This window comes from Scyliorhinus torazame, chromosome 15, assembly GCF_047496885.1.
Source record: "Scyliorhinus torazame isolate Kashiwa2021f chromosome 15, sScyTor2.1, whole genome shotgun sequence".
In the NCBI taxonomy this organism is placed as follows: Eukaryota; Metazoa; Chordata; class Chondrichthyes; order Carcharhiniformes; family Scyliorhinidae; genus Scyliorhinus; species Scyliorhinus torazame.
In genome coordinates this window covers 132,119,932-132,144,921 of record NC_092721.1, presented here as the reverse complement: position 1 = coordinate 132,144,921, position 24,990 = coordinate 132,119,932, and the positions used below count along the sequence as shown (strand labels likewise).

Genomic DNA, 24,990 nt, shown 5'->3' with positions numbered 1-24,990 from the left:
GGAAATAGAAATGAGGGGGATGTTTTACTGATTCACTATCCCCTGTTCTATACTATCAGGCAAGGTCAAAATCTATCCTAATATCAAGCAAAGTAAAAGCATAAGCTAGGCTTGGTTAAACTTGGAAATAAAGTTCTCAACATGAGGGATCTAATCTATGCTGACAGGCACATGAACACACATCTGTGTCCGATTTCCAGGATGTCTATTCTCAAAAGGGACAATGAATCCAGTGAGAGGAAGCCTCTTATCAACATTGGCAATACAGCCTAATCCTCTGAATGATATCATCTTTTTTTGTGCATCTCAGTTTAATTCCTTTAACCACTGCAGTGGCAAACAAGCTATTAGCTGCACACAATTTGAAAGCATGCTTGATTGTGCAGTTAGGTCCTGGAATACGCAGAATTAAAATGCATCCCATGATCAGCAGATGCTCATTCAGCTTTAGTGAATTCACAATAAACAGAAAATGTTTTCATTCAGCAGAATTTGCTATCTCACTGGCGGGTTTTATGTTTGGAGTTGCTCCAAAAGACGAGGAGCTGATTTACTTGCTCTCTTTCATTTTTATATCCGTTTAGCAATTTGCTCACAAGCATCTAAGATCCAATTTATCATAGCATTAACAATAATTCCTGATGGATTCTGCACTGGTGGTTCTTTAGTTTATGATAGCATTAGTTACATGTTTCCCCTGCTTATCTCACATTGAAGTTGCTTTTTCTGAATGAGTCACATATACCTTCCATCCACAAATGGAGAACAGCCAGTTTTCTGTTGTTTTTATGATTTTACGAGGCATAAAATAACTGATCTGTATGTTCCCACCAGCCTGGCTGGTGTTTAATGAGTCCATTGTCCCCTAAATGCTTTCAAGTTAATCAGTTCAATCTAACCCATGTCCAAAACATTTTGGGGGGGGGGGGGGGGTTGGTGGGGTGAAATTTCAGAGAATAAACAGGTTGAGGTTGATTGGGAGGTTTTTAAACAATAGATGGGACGGAAGGAGGGTGGGGGGCCAGACTGCTCCAAGGAGGCAGGTTGACACTTTAAATATTAAAATGAGGATGTGAGCCTCATTGTAAGTCCCTGTCTGAAATTTAACCATTTATAGGCAGGTTTCCCATGTCTTGGCAAATCTGAAAGATAAACTCAGGCGAGCACTGCTGAATCCAGGATGGGAATCAATCAGGTTTCTGCCCCTGTCACAGCACTGAATTACATCCTATGTGACTGTGACAAAGGTAAATTTTCACTCCTCGCCCTTCTCGGCCTGCCTGCAGCCTTTGACACAATTGACCACGTCATCTTCCACTAACACCTCACCACTGTTGTCCAACTGTGTGAAGCTGATCTCACTTTGTTCCATATTTATCCATCTCATCATAGTGAGAGAATCACTTCCATTGGCTTATCTTCCTGTTCTCTCACTGTTACCTGTGGTGTCCCACAAGGATCTTCCTTGGCCACCTCTTATTTCTCAACTACTTTTTACGCCTTGGTGACATCATCCAAAGGCACAGCATTTATTTTCATATGTATGCTCTGCCTCATTGCCACCTCACTCGACTCCTCCACTATTGCCGAATTACCAGACTTCTTCTCCGATGTTCAGTGCTAGATTAGCAGAAATTTCCTCCAATTAAATATTGGGAAGACTGAAACAATTGTTTTTGTGCCCCAATCCAAACTCTGTTCCCTAGCTGCCAACTCCATCTCTCTCCCTGGCAACATGCTGCGATTAAGCCAATCTGTTTGCAACCTTGGTCATATTTGATCCCGAGATGAGCTTCCAACCTCATATTCATGCCATCCGTATTGCCAATTGCCTCCGTAACATAGTCCAGCGTTTTCCCTGCCTCAGCTCATCTGCTGTTGAAGCCATCAGTCATGACCTCGTTATGACTTTGCTATTCCAATGCACTCCTGGCTGGACTCCCATATTCTCCCCTCCGTAAACCTGAGGTCATCCTAATCACTGCTGCCCATGTCTTAACTTGCACCAAGTCCCACTTCCATATCATCTCTGTGCTTGCGAACCTACCTTGGCTCTTGGTCAAGCAACATCTTATTCTGGCCCTCCATGGCCTTACACCTCCCTATCCCTGTTATCTCTAGCCCCCCCAAACCTTCTGAGATATCTACGCTTATCTAATTCCTACTTCTTGTGAAACCCAGTTTTCAGTTGTTGTACTTTAAGTTGTCGAGGCCCCAAGCTCTGGGAACCCCGTCCTACATTGTCTGCCTCTCTATTTTACTTCCCTCCTTGAAATTCACCTTCTTGACCAAGCCTCTGTGCCATACTTTGTTTCATAATGCTCCTGTAAAGCGCTTTGAGACACTTCATCACATTAAAGGTGCTCTGTAAGTTAAAGTTGTTGTTGTCGAGTGCTCTTCACTTGCCTGCTGGATTTACCAGGCCTATCTGGGCAATTATCTGTCATTGAACACACCACACCCACCCTTCCGATTGATACCTGATGATCCCTCGAAGACCTCTGACCTACCCCTCCCTCGGAGACCCTGATCTCCCCTTAGGTCTCGCTCATTGGGAGCATGGACCACAAACTCAGGTGCAGAGGTCAGCTGACACAATTTACCCAGCTCTTAATGTTGTACTCCTGTCTATCGAGGCTCCACTTGCTGTTGTGTGCTGTTTATATTGCAGAACCAATTGAGTAGAAGCCTCCCTAGAGTGTATGGTGACCAGAAATGTTCTGAAATCACCTTGTCGTGTTAATCACCCTGGTGTAACACAGACTGCAACTTACTTGAAAGTAGACTCCAAACTTTGATGTTAGTTCAATACGCTTTATTGAACTTGTTAAGCAGTGCACACTGTTCGCTGTGGGTTTGACACTCTACTAATCTAGGCGTGCTTACTATAACTAACTAGACCATACTAGCTCTGAGCCACGTGTAGAAGGTGCTAACTGATATATACACCCTGACTGTCACTACAGTTGTCACCAGTGGAAAGAGGCGGAGTGTTGATGCCTCATGTGTTTTATAATGGAAGCCCACCTTCTAGTGTTCTGCCTGGTGATTGGTTGTGTTCTGTCCTGTGTGTTGATTGGCTGTACTGGGTGACTGTCACTGCCTGTCTGTATCTCATTATGTGAATGAGTGCATATCATGACATCTTCCCTTTTTAAAAAAAATGTTGATTGCTTGGAGCATGTGCGACTGTATTTACATGTAGAACTATTTACATTAAATGGCGAGAGGATGAAAGCGAGTGGATGAATATATACATAAGAGGTGTCTAGCGTGCAGATACATACCAAAATTTACAAGAGAAATGTCTATAAGTCCAATCTTTGGGGCTTGTGTCTGATCATTGTCGACCGCCTGAGAGGTGGAGGTGGGGACGACGGCGCCTTGACAGGCGGGATTGCTGCCAGATTGGTGGCCTCGTGGTGCGAGGTGTCCGGAGGAGGCACAGCAACAAATGGAAAAGTAGGATCTAGTGGTGGGCAGGCAACGTTGCGCAGTGCCCTTCTGTTGCGCCTGACAATGGAGCCATCAGCCATACGAACTACAAACGATCCGGGAGCAGCCTGTCGAACAACAACAGCTGGAGCTGACCAGCCTCCATCAGGTAGCTTGATGCGAACAGCATCTTCCGGAGATAGCACAGGCAAATCGGTAGCATGAGCATCGTACGTCAGCTTTTGCCGGTTCCTGAGTTGCTGCACCTTTTGCAGCACTGAATGAAATTAAATGAAAATCGCTTATTGTCACAAGTAGGCTTCAAATGAAGCTACTGTGAAAAGCCCCTAGTCGCCACATTCCGGCGCCTGTTTGGGGAGGCTGGTACGGAAATTGAAACGTGCTGCTGGCCTGCCTTGGTCTGCTTTCAAAGCCAGCGATTTAGCCCTGTGCTAAACCAGCCCCAGAGGTGATCCAGGTCTGGTAAGTGTATGGCTGGAACCGTCGACCGCAGATCTCTATTCATGAGGAGTTGAGCCGGAGACATACCGGTGGACAGAGGGGTTGCCCTGTACGCCAACAGCACAAGGTTGAAGTCAGAAGCAGAGTCTGCAGCCTTGCAGAGCAGTTGCTTCACTATATGGACCCCTTTCTCAAACTTCCCGTTGGACTGCGGATAGCGTGGGCTTGAGGTAATGTGGTTAAATTGGTACGACTTAACAAAATTGGACCACTTTTGGCTGTGGAAGCAGGGACCATTGTCACTCATGACAGTGAGTGGAATACCATGCCTGGAAAATGTCTCCTTGCAGGCCTTGATGACTGTCCTTGATGTGAGGTTTGACAGCTTCACAACTTCCAGGTAATTTGAGAAGTAATCTATGATGAGCACATAGTCACGCCCATTGGCGTGAAAAAGGTCGATTCCACCTTGGGCCACTGAGAGGTCACAATCTCGTGTTGCTGGAGTGTTTCTTTCGCCTGAGCAGGCTGGAAACGCTGGCAGGTCGCACAATTGAGGACCATGTTGGATATGTCCTGGCTGATTCCAGGCCAATAGACAGCCTGCCGGGCCCTGCGCCTACACTTTTCGACACCTAGGTGTCCCTCGTTGATTTGTTTGAGCACTAAGCTCTGCAGACTGTAAGGAATAACAATATGATCTAGCTTGAGGAGGATCCCCTCGACGACCGTCAGGTCGTCCTTCACATTGAAGAACTGAGGGCATTGTGCTTTTTGCCAGCCATTTGCAAGGTGGTGCATTACACGCTGCAGAAGAGGGTCTTTGGCAGTCTCTTCACGAATGCTGATCACTCTTTCATCTGAGGCCGGGAGGTTGCTGGCGCACAGCTGCACCTGTGCCTCAATCTGGCGGATTAAGTCAACCTGTTCACAGGGCGAGGTGATGGAGCGGGACAGGGCATCTGCAATTATCAGCTCCTTGCCTGGTGTGTATACTAACTCAAAATCGTACTTGCGGAGTCGAAGGCGAATGTGCTGAAGCCTGGGCGTCAATGGGCAGCACGGTAGCATTGTGGATAGCACAATTGCTTCACAGCTCCAGGGTCCCAGGTTCGATTCCAGCTTGGGTCACTGTCTGTGTGGAGTCTGCACATCCTCCCCGTGTGTGCGTGGGTTTCCTCCGGGTGCTCCGGTTTCCTCCCACAGTCCAAAGATGTGCAGGTTAGGTGGATTGGCCATGATAAATTGCCCTTAGTGTTCAAAATTGCCCTTAGTGTTGGGTGGGGTTACTGGGTTATGGGGATAGGGTGGCGGTGTTGACCTTGGGTAGGGTGCTCTTTCCAAGAGCCAGTGCAGACTCGATGGGCCGAATGGCCTCCTTCTGCACTGTAAAAAAAAAAAAAATTCCATGATGTCATTCAAGTCCTTATGAATGATATGGACCAAGGGTCTGTGGTCAGTCTCCACTGTGAATGTTGGTAGACCGTAGACGCAGTCATGGAACTTTACAATGCCGGTTAGGAGGCCCAGGCACTCTTTTTCTATTTGGGCGTACCTTGATGCATAAGCAACTGGAGCCCAGGACGAGGAGCCATCCTTCTGGAGGAGCACCGCACCAATGCCGTCCTGGCTTGCGTCCGTGGAGATTTTTGTTTCCCTTTCCGGGTCAAAAAACGCTAGTACCGGAGCAATGGTGAGGACTTCTTCAGCAGATGCCTGAGAGCCGTGGTGTGTGAGGTCATGTTGGGAATGAATTTTCCCAAGTTCACCATGCCGAGGAAGCGTAGTACTGCCTTCTCGTTTTCCGGGGTCTTCATGGCGTTAATGGCCTTGACCTTGTCCGAATCTGGTCGCACACCTTGCTGGGATATCTGGTCGCTCAAGAACTTGATGGTTGACATGCCAAAGGAGCACTTGGCCTTGTTCAGCTTGAGGCCGTTTGCATGGACACGCAAAAGACTTGTTTGAGACGAGATATGTGTTCCTCGGGGGTCGTGGACCACATGATTACATCACCTACGTAGACACGCACACCCTCAATGCCCTCCATCATCTGCTCCATGATCCTGTGGAAGATTTCAGAGGCTGAGACAATGCTGAACGGCATACGGTTATAACAGTACCTGCCAAATGGTGTGTTGAACGTGCAGAGCTTCCTGCTGGACTCGTCCAGTTGTATCTGCCAGAAACCACGTGATGCATCTAGCTTCGTGAAGAATTTGGCGTGTACCATCTCACTGGTCAGTTCCTCCCTTTCGGGATCGGGTAGCATTCCCGCATTATGTTCTGGTTAAGATCTTTGGGACCTTTGCATATCCACAACTCTCCTGAGGGCTTCTTCACACAGACCATCGAGCTGAACCAGTCTGTCGGTTCCGTTACTTTGGAGATGATGTCCTGGCCTTGGAGTTCCTGTAGCTGTGCCTTTAAACGTTCCTTCAGAGGAGCCGGAACCCGGCGTGGTGCATGGATTACAGGCGTGGCATCAGGCCTGAGTAAGATCTTGTAGCAGTATGGCAGAGTGCCCATTCCATCAAACACATCTGGGTATTGAGCAAGGATGTCATCAATGTCAGCCTGAAGATCCACATTGAAAGAAGACATTGCATGGACTTGCTGTACGAGGTTCAGTAGCTTGCAAGCATGGGGCATAGACAGAGTGGATAGTCAGAGGCTTTTCCCCAGGGTAGAGGGGTCAATTACTAGGGGGCATAGGTTTAAGGTGAGAGGGGCAAGGTTTAGAGTAGATGTACGAGGCAAGTTTTTTACGCAGAGGGTAGTGGGTGCCTGGAACTCGCTGCCGGAGGAGGTGGTGGAAGCAGGGACGATAGTGACATTTAAGGGGCATCTTGACAAATACATGAATAGATGGGAATAGAGGGATACGGACCCAGGAAGTGTAGAAGATTGTAGTTTAGTCGGGCAGCATGGTTGGCACGGGCTTGGAGGGCCGAAGGGCCTGTTCCTGTGCTGTACATTTCTTTGTTCTTTGTTCTATGGGCACCGAGCAGGGATGCCGAATCAGGCTGGGCGATTTCGAATCGCAGTTTGACATTGATGGTCTTGTTGGAGAGGAGTAGATGACAAGATCCTAGTGCAGTTATGGCATTGCCATTATAATTGAGGATCTGGCAGGTTGGCAAAAGAATTTTGGGTTGCTTTGTAATGCGGTCAAAATCAGCTTGAGAGATGAGATTGGCAGAAGCACCAGTGTCCAGCTTGAACTGGGGTCAGCCGACGTTTGCACCTGCGCAGATTGGTTTTCGGCCGCTTCGTTCTCCCGTTCGTGTTGCGCATGCATGGGGCCCCAGGAAAAGCGTGCAAAATGGCCGCTTTCATCGATACTGAGGCGCTGCACCAAGGCGATGGCCTGTACACTCTCTGCCTCGTGAGAGGCAAGTTTTTCGTATTCTACAGATTTGAAACAGGAGTACCGATTTCCCGCATGCTCATGCACTATACACGTCTCGATGGCGACTGGCAGGGTCATATGCTCAATCTCGAGGAGTTGCTCCCGCAAGGAATCGGAGTGAATCCCAAACTCGATCTGATCCCTGTTGATGGAATCAGCGGTTGCACCATAATTTCAGGACTGCGCTAATATACGGAGATGAGTTATAAAGGATTGGAAAGGTTCATCTTTAACCTGAAGGCATTGCTGGAAGATATAGCGCTCAAAGCTCTCGTTTGTTTTGCCTTCACAGTGACAGTTGCACTTCTCCAAAACGGTCTTGAATTTGGTCTTGTCCTGGCCGTCGGTAAAATTAAGCGAGCTGAAAATCTGGATGGCTTGGTACCCCGCAGTTGACATGAACAGCGCGATTTGGCTGTACTGGGTGTCTGTCACTGCCTGTCTGTATCTCATTATGTGCATGAGTGCATATCATGAAACACCTTGTTAATGTTCCTCACAAATTTCAGAGCACGAGCTGCATTGCTGCTATCAGAATTAGCACTTTTAATGCCAGTGTAATAATACAGATGAAATGCATATATACTTCCCACGTGAAAGTCTAATATACTCAAATGTTTAATGCTAATAGCCATCATCACCCCATACAGTACAAGATGATAGCTATAATTACCTAATGCTGTAGGTGGTCATTCCTAATCATCAGCACTCATTTAATGGTTTTAAGCTCATTAAATGAAATGAGGATCACTCTTATTTTTAGGTACAATGTACTGTTGTATAACATGGCTGTAAGTGTAGCAATCCGTGCCAATGTGAGCAGCATGAAGCCTAAAACTATTGGAATAACAGATACATATGATTACTGATTTTTAAATAAAATGTAGAGCAAGTAAAAGTTTGCAAATGAGTAAAAATTAATTGATACTGCAGGATAGGAAAACATACTTTTGAAATCAAGTGAAAAAGAAGGGATAATATAATCATGGTGCCGTGCTTAAGGTCTCATTTTTGCATATGTTCCGAGGGCAATGGCAGTTTACAAGCAAGACTAGCAATTTGAAGAATTTATTTCATGTGGTGGCGAAATACAAGGACTGAATTCCTAATAAAAGCTATGTTAATAAACTATCTCAACAGGAGGTTTATCTGAAATATCTGAGTGGAGGAATTCAGTGGGATATGATATAAGTATATTTGGAGTGAAGCAATTGAAAATTTCAAGGAAAATAATGGATGTTTTATTAGGAATGGGGGTATTGGAATGGGAACTGTCTGGAGTTTTATACTCCCTTCACCTTTTATCATTCTGCAAGCTTTGATATAGTTGGACGGCACCATTCCACTCCAATGCATCCACTCCATTGTCAAAGCATACACCCCATTGTCAATACAAGTGCCCTCACTTGGTTTCACAGTTGCCATTCCAGCAATGGATTCTCTTTTTAGTGTCTATACTGCTAAGTTTAGATTTCCACAAGGATTTATCCTTAGCTCCTCCCTCTTCCTCCTTTAAATAGCGCACCTTCAGGTCATCATTCATAGGGAGATTTAAGCCAACAAAACCCAAGTCCATCTTTTTACCAGCTCTTTTTCTACCCATCACCATGACCTGTGTTGTCAGGCTGTATGTCTAACATTCAGTCTTGCATGATCTGCAGTTTTCTGGAGCTAAATATTGGGAAGAGGGAATCTATTGTCTTTGGCCTGTTTTAACCCTCAGGGGTCTTACGGGGTGGGAAAAATTAACTTCCCTTAAACCTTGCATAGTATGAGCTCCCCCGTTAAGGGGTGGACAACATCTGAACACTATAGTTGTAGGGTTTATAAAGCCGGCCAGTTTGGCACTGACAGGTAGACCTAGTTGGGATCTACCGTGTGTTGTGTATAATTGATATTGTAAATAAACTAAGTTTCTTTGAACTACTCGGTGTGGACTCCTTCAAAGTGTCATGGGAATGTCATTTTAAGAAGTGTTTGTCTTCTCAAGTGGCTTCAGTGATGTCATTGTGTGGGTGGAGCTGGGGTCTGGCTCTGCTTTTTACTTTTGTTTTGAGCAGGAAGCTGTTTGTGGCTCTGAGTTTTACTTTTGGTTTTCAGTTGGGGAGCTGCGTTGAAACCAAGAAGGTGTATTTTGGTCTCTTTCTCTGCATGCGAAAGAATGTCTCCAGATCACTTGATAATTTCAAAGTAATACCTGTTTCTGTAAGGAATGTAAACCTACTGTTTTTGTTGGCAAGAAGGGTGTTTGGCTTATGGCTGTTGTTAGGAAAGTTACTGACGGTTACTTATAGAGTACTGTATCTTTGGGGGGTATTTGTGTTGGTAGTTGATAAGATGTTTACTATGTGTTTCTAAAATGTTAACTGGATTCATAGAATAAACATTGTTTGTTTAAAAATACTTAAGATCTCTGTTGCATAACATTTGGACAGTGGGGCCCTTGTGCTCCTCATCACCAAAATCTATTAAAAGTTATGCAACAGGTGAACTCCATGATATACTTTGGTTTTCTCTAAACTCGGGCCCATAAAAAAAGCCCCATAAAAGGTCCCTACTACAAATTCCATATCATTGCAATTGGTTCTATACCATCTCTGGTCATTGTGTCAGGCTGAAGCTTGACTTTTCAAAACCCGAAATATTTTATTCAAACCTGCAGACTCAACAATTCCAATGCTTTGCGGACTGGCCTTTTGTCCACCATTCTCAGCAAATTGTAACTAATCTTGTCTCGCACCAAGCCCCTTGAAACTGCTTCCCCTGACCAAAATTAACTTCTCAGCCCCCCTCCACCTCCAACATCTCAAATGTAAAATTCTTACATTTCTCGCTGAATATCTTTCTACCTCTATCATCTCCTCAGGCTCCATATTCATTCCCAAACTTGAACTCTCAAGTCCTCGGATTTTGGGTTTCCTGTGCTTTTCCTCCTGAGCCCCTCCTCCACCACTTGACAATCATTACTTCAGCAGCCTAGAACACACATTTGGAATGTTCTCCCGAAACCTTCCTGAAAATTGAGAACGCTGTATAATGGTCGGGCTGAATCAGAATCACCTCTTTTATACTCAAGTCAAAATTACCCCATTGTTTTTTTTTATTAACGTGAGATGAAAAATCAGCAGGTCAAAGATCAGGGATCTGTCATTGGCTTTAAGATAAATTTAACCGCTAAATGAAACTCTTTTATTTAGTTACAAAAAACTATTTTCATCATATCACAAAATTGCAGCATTGCAGCAAAAGATAGGTGTGTATATAATACCCAAAGGCTTGAATGTTTTGACACATCAGGCCCCAGTCTAATATGTCTGCAAGTAAAATGTGCTCAGTGTTGTAGTCAGGCTGTCTGCAATACCACAAGATTTATTTGTACCAATTTTTAGTGAATCCCACTGATTGATGCATGCCAGCAACTTGTCAAATTGGGTTAAAATTCAATACTTGTACATGAATAGGAAGCAGAGTGCTTTCAAAACAATGCATACATTGTCTGGTGAGAAGAAGCTGCTCAAACATTTTGAATATGACAGGCACCTTAACTTAATGAGGTGGCAATTGATATTCACAGATGGACTTCCAGCAGATAGAAAGATAACGTCACAACTCGATTCCTTTTGCTTCTGTAGATACCTAGTGACCTTTTCATTTTAAAAAATATGAACATACTTTTTTCTGTACAATTCCACAGTATTCTCAGAATAGATTGATCAATGCTAATCTTATTCTAGCTTTGATTTTGCTGTTGAAGTCCTTTTGCAATCTCAAAAATGTGTTTTACCAACAAGAACTTTAATGTTCAGAAGTGATTAGTTATCCAAGTGCAGATTTTTTGTCTGCAATAAGCATTTCTACAGCATTAAATTATGAGGAACGTATGACTGATATTCATTTGAAATCAATAGCATTACCTGCTCCATAATGTTGTGGAGCCTCTCGACTTCACAATCTACGACAAATCTCTTTTCCTGTTTTCGTTCCAGGTCTTCTAAAAGGCGTCGGTAGCTAGCATCATTGAAGTTCTCAATACAGATAGCGCTGACTTGCCAGCCATTCTGGCCTGCTTTTTCCATAATTGACTGCAGTATGGAATAACCTGCAATAGGTCATAAAACAAATTCATTTTAAGGAAAATGTTGAATGGCTATTTGCAAAGATGGCGAACTATACAACTCCAATCTATTATTCTTTTCATGAGTGAAATAGTGCTGCTCAATCAGATCTTGGAGGTGGTCTAAATAAGGAAAAGGCTTGATTTGGTGTGCACCTCTTCTTCAGAAACATGTATTAAATTTTCAAACAAATGTATTCATTTTCTTAATTTCAGCTGCTCCAGTGCCGCAATGTAGAACACTGGCAGGACAATATGAGACTTGGACATGTCCCCAGTGCTCATCGTTGTTTATCAGGAAGTGAGTATGGCAGGGTGAGGGGCAAGGAGCGGGTGCTGGTCCTGCCAATTTCCCCTCTGCAAAGTAGAACACATAATAGCCGCTCAACTCTCCAGCTGTAAGCTTGACCGGGAACTAGTGAAGCTCACTAAATAAGGACGGGCAGGTTTTGATTCTTTATATTCTTTCAACCAGCCAATTTGTGTGCACAACAGTATGACTGTGACTGAAAGGAAGTTTTGACCATGCCTTTCGATGAAACTATGTCACTGTTACAAAAGAAAGCACAGCAAAGTCTGTGTTTTAGACACTGTCAAAAATGGTAAAGCCATGTAAAGCCAGAATCATTTTATGATCTGCAATAGTTAAATCAATCTTGAAATGTGACTGAGAAAGAAAAAAAGATATTTTAAAGACATGTTCTTGGGCGTATATGGATCAGTCAAAGAGGGTCACAAACTAAAAATGCCAATAAAATTACCTTAGCGGACAACAGTAATTGGAGACTATCTGACAAGAATATTTATATATCTATTAAACATTTTGACATAATTTCATGCCATTATTTCCAAATATTATGTTTGTGCCACATTTAGATAAGAACAATGCTGGAGAAAATATTCTAGTTTTCAGAAGTAGCATAAAGCATATTATATATGGTTCTGCATCAGCCTCAGGCAATAAAACCTTTGACATATTATTGCACAGTAGACTGCATTAATTCTCTGAACCAGCACATTGCAGCAGCTTCAAACTGCATTGAGAACTGGAGATGCTGAAAGCTAGTCTTTCCGTGAGAATTTATTTACCACTGATCCAGGACTTTGCGGACAGAGGTTAAGGTTAAAGCTTAAATTTTATGAACCTTACTTTTACACGCAAATAAATACAAATACTCAGGCATGCATATATATTAATTCCGAAGGAACTATAAAGCATTTGAGTTTGACTGAATTTATTAAAATAGTCAACCAAGGAATTGCACTTGAATCTATTCAAATATTCATTTCTAATAGTACACAGTGCAATTTTAACCCTTTTGCCTTTCTATCCAGATGACCACTAAAATACAGTGATTTATTTTTAACCCCTTTTTGACTTCAATTCTCTGGCCGATGCACCTCAGGGCATGGACTCACTCAAGGGTACTTTTCCATAGGGATTAGCTACCCTCCAAATTGTTGATGCGATAACCAAGACAGTGAGTTTTTAACAGGGCGACATCATCACCTGGCGCACACACGATCTAGCAGAAATAATTGGATAACTATCTATTGTAGGAGCCTAGATTTATTTTTTGTCTGGTCGCGTTGGTAAATTGTAGTGCTTCACCTTACTGAATGGAGTCTGGAGGTGAAACACTGAAATGAGAGTCTCCTAACCTCCACAGACCAAGTGCTAGAAAACAGGGATTAGGCTGGGTGACTTGTTTCTCAGCTGGGCCAGACAGGCCTTGCGTGACAGATTTTTCTACATCTTCTGAATTTTCTAAATATCTGAAAGGCAGGAATGTTCAGGGTTATGGGGAGAAGATGAGAAATGGCAGTACATGAACTGTTCCTTAGGAGAGCCAGTATGGACATGAAAGTCCTTCTGCTGTGCTGTTCTGGTTCCATGAAACGTGGGATGTTCTAGGTTTGTATGATGCTGTTCCTTACCTGACAGTATATTTATTGTGGAGATGCCGGCATTGGACTGGGGTGAGCACAGTAAAAAGTCTTACAACACTAAGTTGAAGTCCAACAGGTTTGTTTTGAATCACTAGCTTGCAGAGCACAGCTCCTTCCTCAGGTGAATGAAGAGGTGGGATCCAGAAACATGTATATGAACAAAGTCAAAGATGCATATTTGTTGACTGAGCTGAAGGAGGTCTGCTGAGTTGTTTTAAAAGGTCTCATGTACAGATTCAAAGAAAATGTCTGCACTGTTGTTCCTTTTGTGCAAAGGTGAACAAAAAGTGGTTGAGAAATTTGTAGCGTTTCTGGGTTTCCAATTGGTTATTATTGTCACATTAATGTATTGCTGACAGACTAGATCTTAAAGCCTGCCAATCTTTAATTTGGATGCCGGATCCCTTCATAATGTGATATATTTCACACTTGCCATCCTCTGTCTCTGGTTTTCTCTTCCAACCTTCAGTCGCCTTTTCCACAGTTTTGCAACACATAAGAACTAATCATTTCAATCTCTTCACACCTTTTCCTATTTTTGAACTTTAATACCCATTAGTGAGTCGGATTCCATCATCCGACAATGTGCGCATATAGGTACTTGGAGTGATATTTCCCAGCTATTCATTGACTGCACGCATACATGTTTGGACAGCACTGCCTCATAACGATTGCAATATTCCCTCACTTCTATAAACCCGCACATTCATGTGTTGCATAAATATAAACTGGAAACAGTGGAGAGAGGAATGGATTAATGATTTCTTCCAAAAAATAAAATACTGGAGTCGAAATACTTCACTGTGAATTCATTGTACTGACCACAAACCTATCCCGAATCTGCATATGGCAAGTATTGATCGGAAAGATCAATTTTCAAGATTATATTGTGGGCCAGGGTCAGAGCTCCTCTTGGTACTGACGTAATGGGAGGGTGGAGAATTCCTCAGATAGGCCCCGTGCTGGCACAAGAGTACAATTCTTTTTTAAATGTTCAATGGCACCACCTCCTATCGTGACTACAAGACATAATAGATACCTTTCTGTAATGCGGAACTGGCTTCCTCCCACCTTTCCAGCATGCCACAGTAAGCTTTAGGCTGAAAGGCTTGCTCATCCCAGTAGCTCCCCTTTACATAAACACTTTGGCAGGGTGCATGGTAGAATTATTATAACTGTCAGAACCACACCACTAAGCAATTTCCAGGGCACTCTGGGTTTTTTTGCAGTCTGGTGCAGTCATTTTAAAGTCAGGGTCACAACCTGCGGATGGGTCGCGAGCAGGTGTAGGGAGGGTTTAAGAAGGGAGGGAGGTAGAAGACGGGAACTTATAGGCCGGTTAGCCTGACTTCAGTCATTGGTAAGATTTTAGAGTCTGTTATTAAAGATGAGATCGCAAAATACTTGGAAGTGCATGGTAAAATAGGACTGAGTCAGTACGGCTTTGTCAAAGGGAGGTTGTGTCTGACAAATCTGTTAGAGTTCTTTGAGGAGGTAACAAGGAAGTTAGACAAAGGAGAACCAGTGGAAGTGATTTATTTAGATTTCCAGAAGGCCTTTGACAAGGTGCTGCATAGGAGACTGTTAAATAAATTAAAAGCCCATGGTGTTAAGGGTAAGATCCTGGCATGGATAGAGGATTGGCTGACTGGCAGAAGGCAGAGAGTGGGGATAATGGGGTCTTTTTCAGGATGGCAGCCGGTGACTAGTGATGTGCCTCAGGGGTCTGTGCTGGGACCACAACTTTTCACAATATCCATAAATGATCTGGAAGGAGGAACTGAAGACACTGTTGCTAAGTTTGCAGATGATACAAAGATCTGTTGAGGGACAGGTAGTATTGAGGAAGCAAGGGGGCTGTAGAAGAATTTGGACAAGCTAGGAGACTGGGCAATGAAGTGGCAAATGAAATACAATGTGGAAAAGTGTGAGGTTATGCACTTTGGAAGGAGAAATTTAAGCATCGACTATTTTCTAAATGGGAAATGCTTAGGAAATCGGAAGCACAAAGGGACTTGGGAGTCCTTGTTCATGATTCTCTTCAGGTTAATGTGCAGGGTCAGTCGGCAGTTAGGAAGGCAAATGCAATGTTAGCATTCATGTCAAGAGGGCTAGAATACAAGACCAGGCTGTACTTCTGAGGCTGTATAAGGCACTGGTCAGATCCCATTTGGAGTATTGTGAGCAGTTTTGGGCCCCATATCTAAGGAAGGATGTGCTGGCCTTGGAAAGGTTCCAGAGGAGGTTCACAAGAATGATCCCTGGAATGAAGAACTTATCACATGAGGAACGGTTGAGGACTCTGGGTCTGTACTCGTTAGAGTTTAGAAGGATGAGGGGGGATCTTGAATGGATTGGATTCGTTTATTGTCACATGTACCGAGGTACAGTGAAAAGTATTTTTCTGTGAGCAGCTCAACAGATCATTAAGTACATGGGAAGAAAAGGGGATAAAAGAAAATACATAATAGGGCAACACAAAGTATGCAATGTAACTACATAAGCACCGGCATCAGATGAAGCATACAGGGTGTAGTGTTAATGAGGTCAGTCCATAAGAGGGTCATTTAGGAGTCTGGTGACAGTGGGGAAGAAGCTGCTTTTGAGTCTGTTCGTGCGTGTTCTCAGACTTCTGTATCTCCTGCCCGATGGAAGAAGTTGGAAGAGTGAGTAAGCCGGGTGGGAGGGGTCTTTGATTATGCTGCCCGCTTTTCCCTGGCAGCGGGAGGTGTAAATGGAGTCAATGGATGGGAGGCAGGTTTGTGTGATGGACTGGGCGGTGTTCACGACCCTCTGAAGTTTCCTGCGGTCCTGGGCTGAGCAGTTGCCATACCAGGCGGTGATGCAGCCAGATAGGATGCTTTCTATGGTGCATCTGTAAAAGTTGGTAAGGGTTAATGTGGACATGCCTAATTTCCTTAGTTTCCTGAGGAAGTATAGGCGCTGTTGTGCTTTCTTGGTGGTAGCGTCGACATGGGTGGACCAGGACAGAGTTTTGGAGTTGTGCACCCCTAGGAATTTGAAACTTATTGAAACTTACAGGATACTGCGCGGCCTGGATAGAGTGGACGTGGAGAGGATGTTTCCACTTGTAGGAAAAACTAGAACCAGAGGACACCATCTCAGACTAAAGGGACAATGTTTTAAAACTGAGATGAGGAGGAATTTCTTCAGCCAGAGGGTGGTGAATCTGTGGAACTCTTTACCGCAGAAGGCTGTGGAGGCCAAATCATTGAGTGTCTTTAAGACAGAGTTAGATAGGTTCTTGATTAATAAGAGCATCAGGGGTTATGGGGAGAAGGCAGGGGAATGGGGATGAGAAAACATCAGCCATGATTGAATGGTAGAGCAGACTCGATGGGCCGAGTGGCCTAATTCTGCTCCTATGTCTTATGGTCTTATGGTTGCAGGGCCATTGGTCGCAGCATTGCCGATTGGGAGAAGTGATGCCCAACGGCTGCGACCGCAGACCGCCTCTTCCTGGCGCTGACCCAGGAGCAGATTCTTTTAAAAAATCGATAGAGTCATCTCTCCAGAAGCGATGGCAAAGAGCAGGTCACGCGCACCATGCACTGATGTCACGTGCTCTGGGTGTGAGAGAGATTCCTCCATTTTGTAGCTGCCAGCAGTGCTGGTGTGAGCTCCAGGGCCTCTGGCGAACAACCCATGAAGAAGAAACTGAAAACAGGAACAAAGCAGCATAAAGATGATTTCTTGAGCTATGGGTTTATTAATTGTGCCAATGCAAATCAGGATACAATGTTCATGTGTGCCATATGCAGGGATGTACTGGAAAATTAAAAATTAAAACCTTTAAAAGTTCAAAGACGTTTCAAGACTAATTATGGCGAGGTTGCGAACAATCTCTTGATTTTTTTTCAATGGATGCAGTGAAATCTAAAAAGTCCTCCGCAGAAATGTAACATTGAATGATAAAGCAAGTGAGATTGTGACGACCAAGCAGGCTCACCTGTCACAGTCGGTTTAGCTCAGTGGGCTAGACAGCTGGTTTGTAATGCAGTACAAGGCCAGCAGCGCGGGTTCAATTCCCGTACCAGCTTACCCGAACAGGTGCCGGAATATGGCGACTAGGGGCGTTTCACAGTAACTTCATACATGTGACAGTAAAAGATTATATACATATATATAAGCGGAAATGGTGGATGTGAAGTTCAGGCAGCGTGCGTCGCAAAGTTCGGCCAGCGTGGGTTGTGAAGGTCGGCCGGTTGGTAAAATGGGTCCCAGGCAAAAAAGTTAGGAAAACACTTCTCTAGTGCACCAATACAGAATAAAATCACATATTGTATGCGTGTTTTCCTGTCTTTTTAATAAAGTTTTAGCAGAAAATACACAATTGTATAAAATTAGGGAGTGAATTTGCAGCTATTTTGATTTCACTACCTCCTGTTCATCTCACCACGTCGTCTTTTTTGTCAAGTATGCAGGAGAACATCCTGTTCCAAAATCATCATTTATCCCTTCAGTAGCCAAACAACAGGAGACATTAGGGACTACCCTGCCATGATCTTCAGCCTCAGGTTTTCCTCATCTGTAGTTTCCAGCTGAAATGTCGCTACTCAGCACAGGTCACATCAGGTCAGATCAGACAGTAAGTAGAGGGGAAATTTAACCTATTTCTGTGATTCACCTGGCAGCTATGAGTCAGGGCTGCAACACTCAGCACAGCTTCACAACATAGCAACATCAAAAGAGAACAAGCATGTCAGGTAGGGCAGTACCTCTGCTCTGGAGTGTAAGTTCGATGGTGGGAGTGAAACTTAAGTTAATTTCTGCTTCGGGCTGGTATGGCTGCACCCACACCCCAATCCCGCAATCCTCTGCTATTGAGCTCATTGCATCTGCATGAGCTTGGAACTCGGCTAATCTTGTGGGTGGGCTGGACAGTTCAAGGCCAATTAGCGATGGACAACAAATGCTGGCCTTTCCAGAGATGCCCACATCCCATGAAAGAATGCATTTATTTATGATACCTCACATGGAGGATTGTCCTGCTTGCTAGTCCCTTGTGAAGGGGAGGAATGGACCTCACAAAGGAATTGCAAACGGACAGCTCTGGACATCATTAAATGATCTGGGCATTATCCCATAAGGACCACACTGCTGAAGAGATGCACTAGTGTGTCCAACTCGAAAATACTGCACAGGTGCCCAGTGAAGCCCTGCAAAGAGGTTTTGGGCCATGGTGATTTTTAATGCCACCGGCTTTGGGATTGCCTCCAAGTCCTTGTGAACACAAGTCTTCATGGAGAAGATAGCATATGTGAGCAATTACAATCCGAAGAGGACACTCTGAGGCATCTCAAACCTTTTGCTCATCTGCAGGTAACCGCGGCACTTGCGATATACCAGCATTTGGGCCAATGCTCACTGTCGCACTGGATCCTGGTCACCAGCATCCTGACCTCCACTGTCTCTTGCTGATCTGGCCATTACTCCTCCTTGCCCAGGGCAAACCTGCACATGTTTATCCGCCTGTATCCAGAGCCAGTAAAAAGGCAAAGATCCCTGGGGCTTGCATCAAATGTGTGTGAATCTGTGAACAAACTGCAGTCATCCAACTAGTTATCATATTCTTTATAGATTCACCATCATCTCTGAGCCTCTCAACCAAGCTAAGACCTGTGCCTGACATCCATCTGGATATCGCCTCCCCACTCCATCCCGTCGAGGTAAAGGAAAACCTGGATAACCACAGATGAGTGTTCCTCCTGTTCATAACTGAATGTGCATGGGGACATTACACATTGACCAGGGTAATGGCAGCCATGTGCGAGAACCTCAGAGCATTACCCTTGGTCCCTGGATTACTAGTCTAGTGACAATACCACAATGCCACTATACCTCCCCTTAATAACTAATATGATGCCCCTTTAATTGGTCCCAATAAATGAAGCATTAACTTCTCCCCAAGTAGAGAATCCTTCCGTATAGAATGTTTGAGAGGTTTTACAAACAGCGCAACAACATTGACAGCTCCAGTATGGTGTGTGTGACATTTGCCAGTGCATTAAGCACCTTCTACCCTTCTCCTGATACACACCAAGACCCAGCCCATTCTCCTACACAATCACTGCCTTGCCATTCCTTTGCATCCTACCTCTCCTCATCACCCTGGATCCGATGATATGTGGACATTCCTGCTCTCCCCATCGTCCCCACAACTGTTTTTTTTTAGGAAACATTTTATTGAGGCATTTATAATTTTAACATTAAAACATTTTTTTTTATTGTTATAAATTTAAGAATATCCAATTCATTTTTTCCAATTAAGGGGCAATTTAGCATGGCCAATCCACCTACCCTGCACATCTTTTTGGGTTGTGGGGGTGAAACCCACGCAGACATGGGGAGAATGTGCAAACTCCACACGGACAGTGACCCAGAGCCGGGATCGAACCTGGGACCTTGGCGATCATTTTAACATTTTAACATATTAACATTCTAAATAGCAGAACTGTCCAACACACGCAAAAACCCCACAGTAACATACCCAACTTCCCCCCGCCATAACTCCTAGCTACCCATATATTAGTTCCCTGCCCTTATTCTTCACTTCCATGCCTCCCCTTCCACCCCCCCCATGTCCCCCCCCCCCCATTTCCCCCCCCCCCTCGTCTGCTGATGGTCAGTTTTCCTTCAAAAAGTCGATGAACGGCTGCCACCTCAGAGCGAACCCCGGTATTGAACCCCTTAAGGTAAACATATTCTAGTCTAGCCTGAGAAACGCTGCCATGTCACTGACCACACCCCCGACTTTGGAGGGTCTGAGTCCCTTCATCCCAGCAAAATCCATCTCCGGGCCACCAGGGAGGCAAAGGCCAAAACGTTCGCCTTTCTCCCTTCCGGGCTCCCGGATCTTCCGACACTCCAAATATTGCCACTTCTGGACAACGAGTCACCCTCCCTTCCAGGACTCTGACATGACATCTGAGAATCCCTGCCAAAATCCCCTCAGCTTTGGACACGCCCAAAACATATGTACATGATTCGCCGGACTTCCCCGCACCTCGCACCTGTCCTCCACCTCCTCAAAAGACCGACTCATCCGGGCCACAGTCACAAGAGCCCTGTGGACCACCTTGAACTGGCTAAGTCTGGCACATGATGAGGATGCATTGATTCTTTTCAGGGCCTTCTCCTATAGCCAGACTTCCAACTCCCCCCCCCCCCCCCCCCCCCCCACCACCCCCCCCACCCGCCCCCAACGCGTCTTCCCACTTCCTCTTCACCTCCCCGATTGGGACCCCTTCCCACTCCATCAATTCCTTATATATTTCTGAGACCCACCCCTCCCCAACCCCTGTTTAGACATCATCTTATCCTGTAGTCCCCTTAGATGGAGGCGAGGGAAGCTTGTAACCTGCCTCCGGACAAAGTCCCGTACCTGCAGGTACCGAAATCCGTTCGCACCCGGCAACTCAAACTCCTCCTCCAAGCTCGGGAAACTCTCCTCAATGAAGAGATCCCCAAATCTCTCAATCTCTGCCCGCTGCCACCTCCTAAAGCCCCCATCCAGCCTCCCCGGAGCGAGCCGGTGATTGTCACAGATCGGTGACCACACCCGTGCCCCCTCCAGTCTCATATGCTGCCTCCATTGCCCCCACACTCTCAGGGCTGCCACTACCACTGGGCTTGTGGAGTACCGGAGCCGCGAGAACAGCAGAGGTGCCGTTGACAGAGACTCCAGACTCATGCCCTTACAAGATGCCACCTCTCCCAGTTCCCACAACGCCCCCTCCCCCACTACCCACTTCCTGACCATCAAAATATTAGCTGCCCAGTAGTAATTAATAAAGTTCGGAAGTGCCATGCCTCCCTCCTCATGCCCCCGCTCAAGAAGGAATTTCTTCACTGTCGGGGCTTTCACAGCCCATATAAAACCCAAGATCGCCTGGGGATAAAGATTGGGAGACACTGAAACACAAACAGCAATCTTGGGAGGACTGTCATTTTCACAATCTGTACCCTCCCCACCAATGACAGCGGGAGCACGTCCCACCTGCGGAAGTCCCCTTTCATTTGCTCAATCACCCTGCCCAAATTTAGTTTATGAAGCTGACCCCAGTCCCTTGCCACCTGAATCCCCAGATACCTAAAACTCCTTCCCACCACTTTGAACGGCATCCCCCTCAGTCTCCTTTCCTGCCCCCTTGCCTGGATCGCGAAGAGCTCGCTCTTGCTCATGTTTAGTTTGTAACCTGAGAACCGGCCAAATTCCTCCAGTATTCCCAGAATTCCTGCAATATCCCCCCAACGGGTCTGTTATATACAGGAGCAAATCATCCGCAAAGAACGAACCCTATGCTCCATCCCCCCTCTCACTATCTCCCCCCAAATGTTCGATGTCCTTAGTGCCATTGCCAAAGGTTCAATGGCCAGGGCAAACAGTAGTGGGGAAAGTGGGCATCCCTGCCTTGTCCCCCTGCACAGACTAAAATACTCTGACCGGACCCAGTTGGTCCTTACATTCACCACTGATGCCTGATATAGCAACCGGACCCAATCCACAAATCCTTGCCCAAACCTGAATCTTCCCAGGACATCCCACAGGTACCTCCACTTCACCCGATCAAAGGCCTTCCTGCATCCATGGCTACCACCACCCCAACCTCGCACCCCTCCGCAGGCATCATTATCACATTTAGGAGCCGTCTAATATTGGACGTCAGGTGTCGTCCCTTCACAAATCCCGTCTGGTCCTCTCTATTACCTCCGGGACACAATCCTCTATGCGTGTGGCCAAGATCTTTGCCAGCAATTTCGCTTCCACATTCAACAGGGAGATCGGTCTATATGACCCATAACTCTCCGGATCCTTATCCCACTTCAAAATAAGGGAGATCGATGCCTGCAATAACGCTGAGAGGAGCACTCACAGCTCCTTGGGCTCATTAAAAACCTTTACCAGGAGCGGCCCTAGCAACCCGGAAAACTTTTTATAAAACTCAACTGGGTATACTTCAGGTCCCGGGACCTTACCCGACTGCATCGCCCCCAACCCGTCTATAACCTCCCCAAGCTCAATTGGGGCTACCAAACCTTTCACCAACTCCTCATCTATCCTCGGGAACTCCAGCCCCCCCCCAGGAATCGTTTTATATGCTCCCCCCCAGCTGGGGGTTCCGATTTATACAATTTACTGTAAAACCCCCGAATCACATCATTCACCTCTGCCGGATCCAAAACCACCTTCCCCCCTCTATCTTTTACTTTCCCAATCTCTCTCACCGCCTATTGTTTCCTCAGCTGGTGTGCCAACATCCTGCTGGCTTTTTCCCCATATTCATGCACCACCCCCTTTATCCTCCTCCGCTGTCCCTCCGCCATACCTGTGGACAGGAGCCCAAATTCCAGCTGCAGTCTCTGGCGCTCCTTCAGAAGCCCGTCATCCGGAGACTCCGTATACCTCCTGCCCCCCTGTAAAATTTCGACTACCAGCCTGTCCAACTCCGCCCGCTCAGTCTTCTCCTTATGTGCCTGAATTCAGATGAGTTCCCCCCTAATAACCGCCTTCAGTGCCTCCCACACCACCCCCGCCGAAAGCTCGCCTGTGTCATTGATCTTTATATATCCCCAAATGGCCTCCTCCCCCGCTCACACACCTCCTCCTCTGCTAACAGCCCCACATCTAACCTCCATTGTGGCCGCTGAGCCTTTCTTTTGTTGACTTGCCGATCTACCCAGTGGGGGGGCGTGGTCTGACACCACAATTGTTGAATATTCAGCATTCACCACCTCATCCAGCAGCGTTTTGTCCCGCACAAAGAAGTCTATCTGGGAATATACCTCATGTACATGGGAGTAGAATGAAAACTCCTTACTCCTTGGCCTCCCAAATCTCCACAAATCCGCCCCCCCCCACCCCCATGCGCTCCATAAACCCCCGCAGCTCCTTTGCCAGAGCTTATACCTTCCCAGACCTGGAACTTGACCGATCCAGCCTCGGACCCAGGACCATGTTGAAATCTCCCCCCATAATCAGTCGATATGAACCCAGGCTTGGGATCATCCCAAGTACCCGCCTGACAAACTCAACATCGTCCCAGTTTGGGGCATATATATTTACCAACACCACGGCCATTCCCTCCAACTTCCCACTAACCCGGGTCCGCCTCTATCTTCCCAACCTCGAACGCCACCCGTTTATTGACCAGGATTGCCACCCCCCCCTTGTTTTGAAGTCTTATCCCGAATGAAACACCTGCCCAACCCATCCCTTCCTCAGTCTAATCTGATCCCCACCTTCAGATGTGTCTCCTGCAGCATGGCCACGTCCACCTTCAGTTGCCTCAAGTGCGCGAACACACGGCCCCGAATATTCCACGTGACCAACCTGGTCAGGGGGCACCTGGTCAGGGGGCACCAGGTCAGGGGGTCCCCCTGCCCCCCGCCCCAAAATAAGTCCAAACAGCATAGATCCAAGGTTCAACAAAACATAGTTCCATTCTCCTCAGTCATAGTTCAAGATCCTCCTTTTCCTGTCAGTCTATTCTCTTTCATGAAGTCGGCGGGCCGGGTACAGCAGTCCGAACTTAATGCCCTTTTTGTACAGGGCCAACTTGACCTTATTAAAGCTCGCCCTCCTCTTTGCGAGCTCAGCTCCCAGTTCCTGATACACCCGGATCTCAACATACTCCCACGTACATCCCCTCGTCTGCCTGGCCCACCTCATAATACGTTCCTTGTCCAGGAACCGATGTAATCGCACCACCATCGCCCTCGGTGGCTCACCCCCCTGGGGCTTGCGCATCAGTGCCCTGTGGCCCTATCCACCTCCAGCCGTCGATCAAATGCACCTTCCCCAAGCAGCTTCATCAACATCTTCCTCACATATGCACCAGCGTCCGATCCTTTGATTCCCTATGGCAGATCCACAATCCGAATGTTCTTCCTCCGAGAATGATTTTTCAGGTCCTCCACTTTCTCCAGCAGACTCTTCACGCAATCTCTGCTATCATCGAGGTGGACTGGTCCTCATGCTCCCCCGCCTGACCCTGGGCCACCATTTTCATCTCCACGCAGTCAACCACCGTCTTGACCGAGTCCACCACCTGGGCCAGGCCTCCGCACTCTCCTTCTGTTGTTGGGTGAACTTCTCATTTAAGAAGCTCACCAACTGGTCCATTGACCACTGAGCTGACAGTTTGTCTGCCACCTCCACGCGCGTTGTCTGCTCCTCACTCGTCACCACCGCCTGGTTCGTTCTTTTCCGATGACTTCTGGGCCGCAGCTCCATAAACTGGGGGTCCCTTTCTTCTGTTCTTGCTTCTACACCCTTTCTCTACAAATTTCCTGCAACAATCCGGCTGAAAGGCCACACAAAGACCACCATGAGCGGGAGCTGCCAATTGTGCGACCGTTCACTCCATGGTCGCCACCGGAGGTCACTGCCCCCACAACTGTTAACATGCCCATGTCCTTCCAGTTCCTGACCATCTTGTTCTTGAGGCCAGCTGTACCCTGACATTCCGTGATTGCTCCATCCACTAGCAACCGCCCCCCCCCCCCCCCCCCCTCAACAGCCCTAGAACTTCCAAGCTACCTGATACAATTCCCCCTCTGACTGTGCCTGTATCTTCCACCTCTCAGTATCCTC

The 24,990-nt window shown here is 46.2% G+C and overlaps 1 protein-coding gene across 8 annotated transcripts in view; it reads right to left on the bottom strand.

Moving 5' to 3' along the window:
- LOC140391818 (glutamate receptor 4) overlaps positions 1–24,990 on the bottom strand; it is a 438,531-nt gene that overhangs the window by 285,663 nt on the left and 127,878 nt on the right. For all 8 annotated transcript variants that reach the window (XM_072476746.1, XM_072476748.1, XM_072476750.1 and 5 more), the window contains one exon: positions 11,224–11,408. In XM_072476746.1, the coding sequence (XP_072332847.1) occupies positions 11,224–11,408 (185 nt within the window). The remainder of the gene's footprint in view (positions 1–11,223; positions 11,409–24,990) is intronic.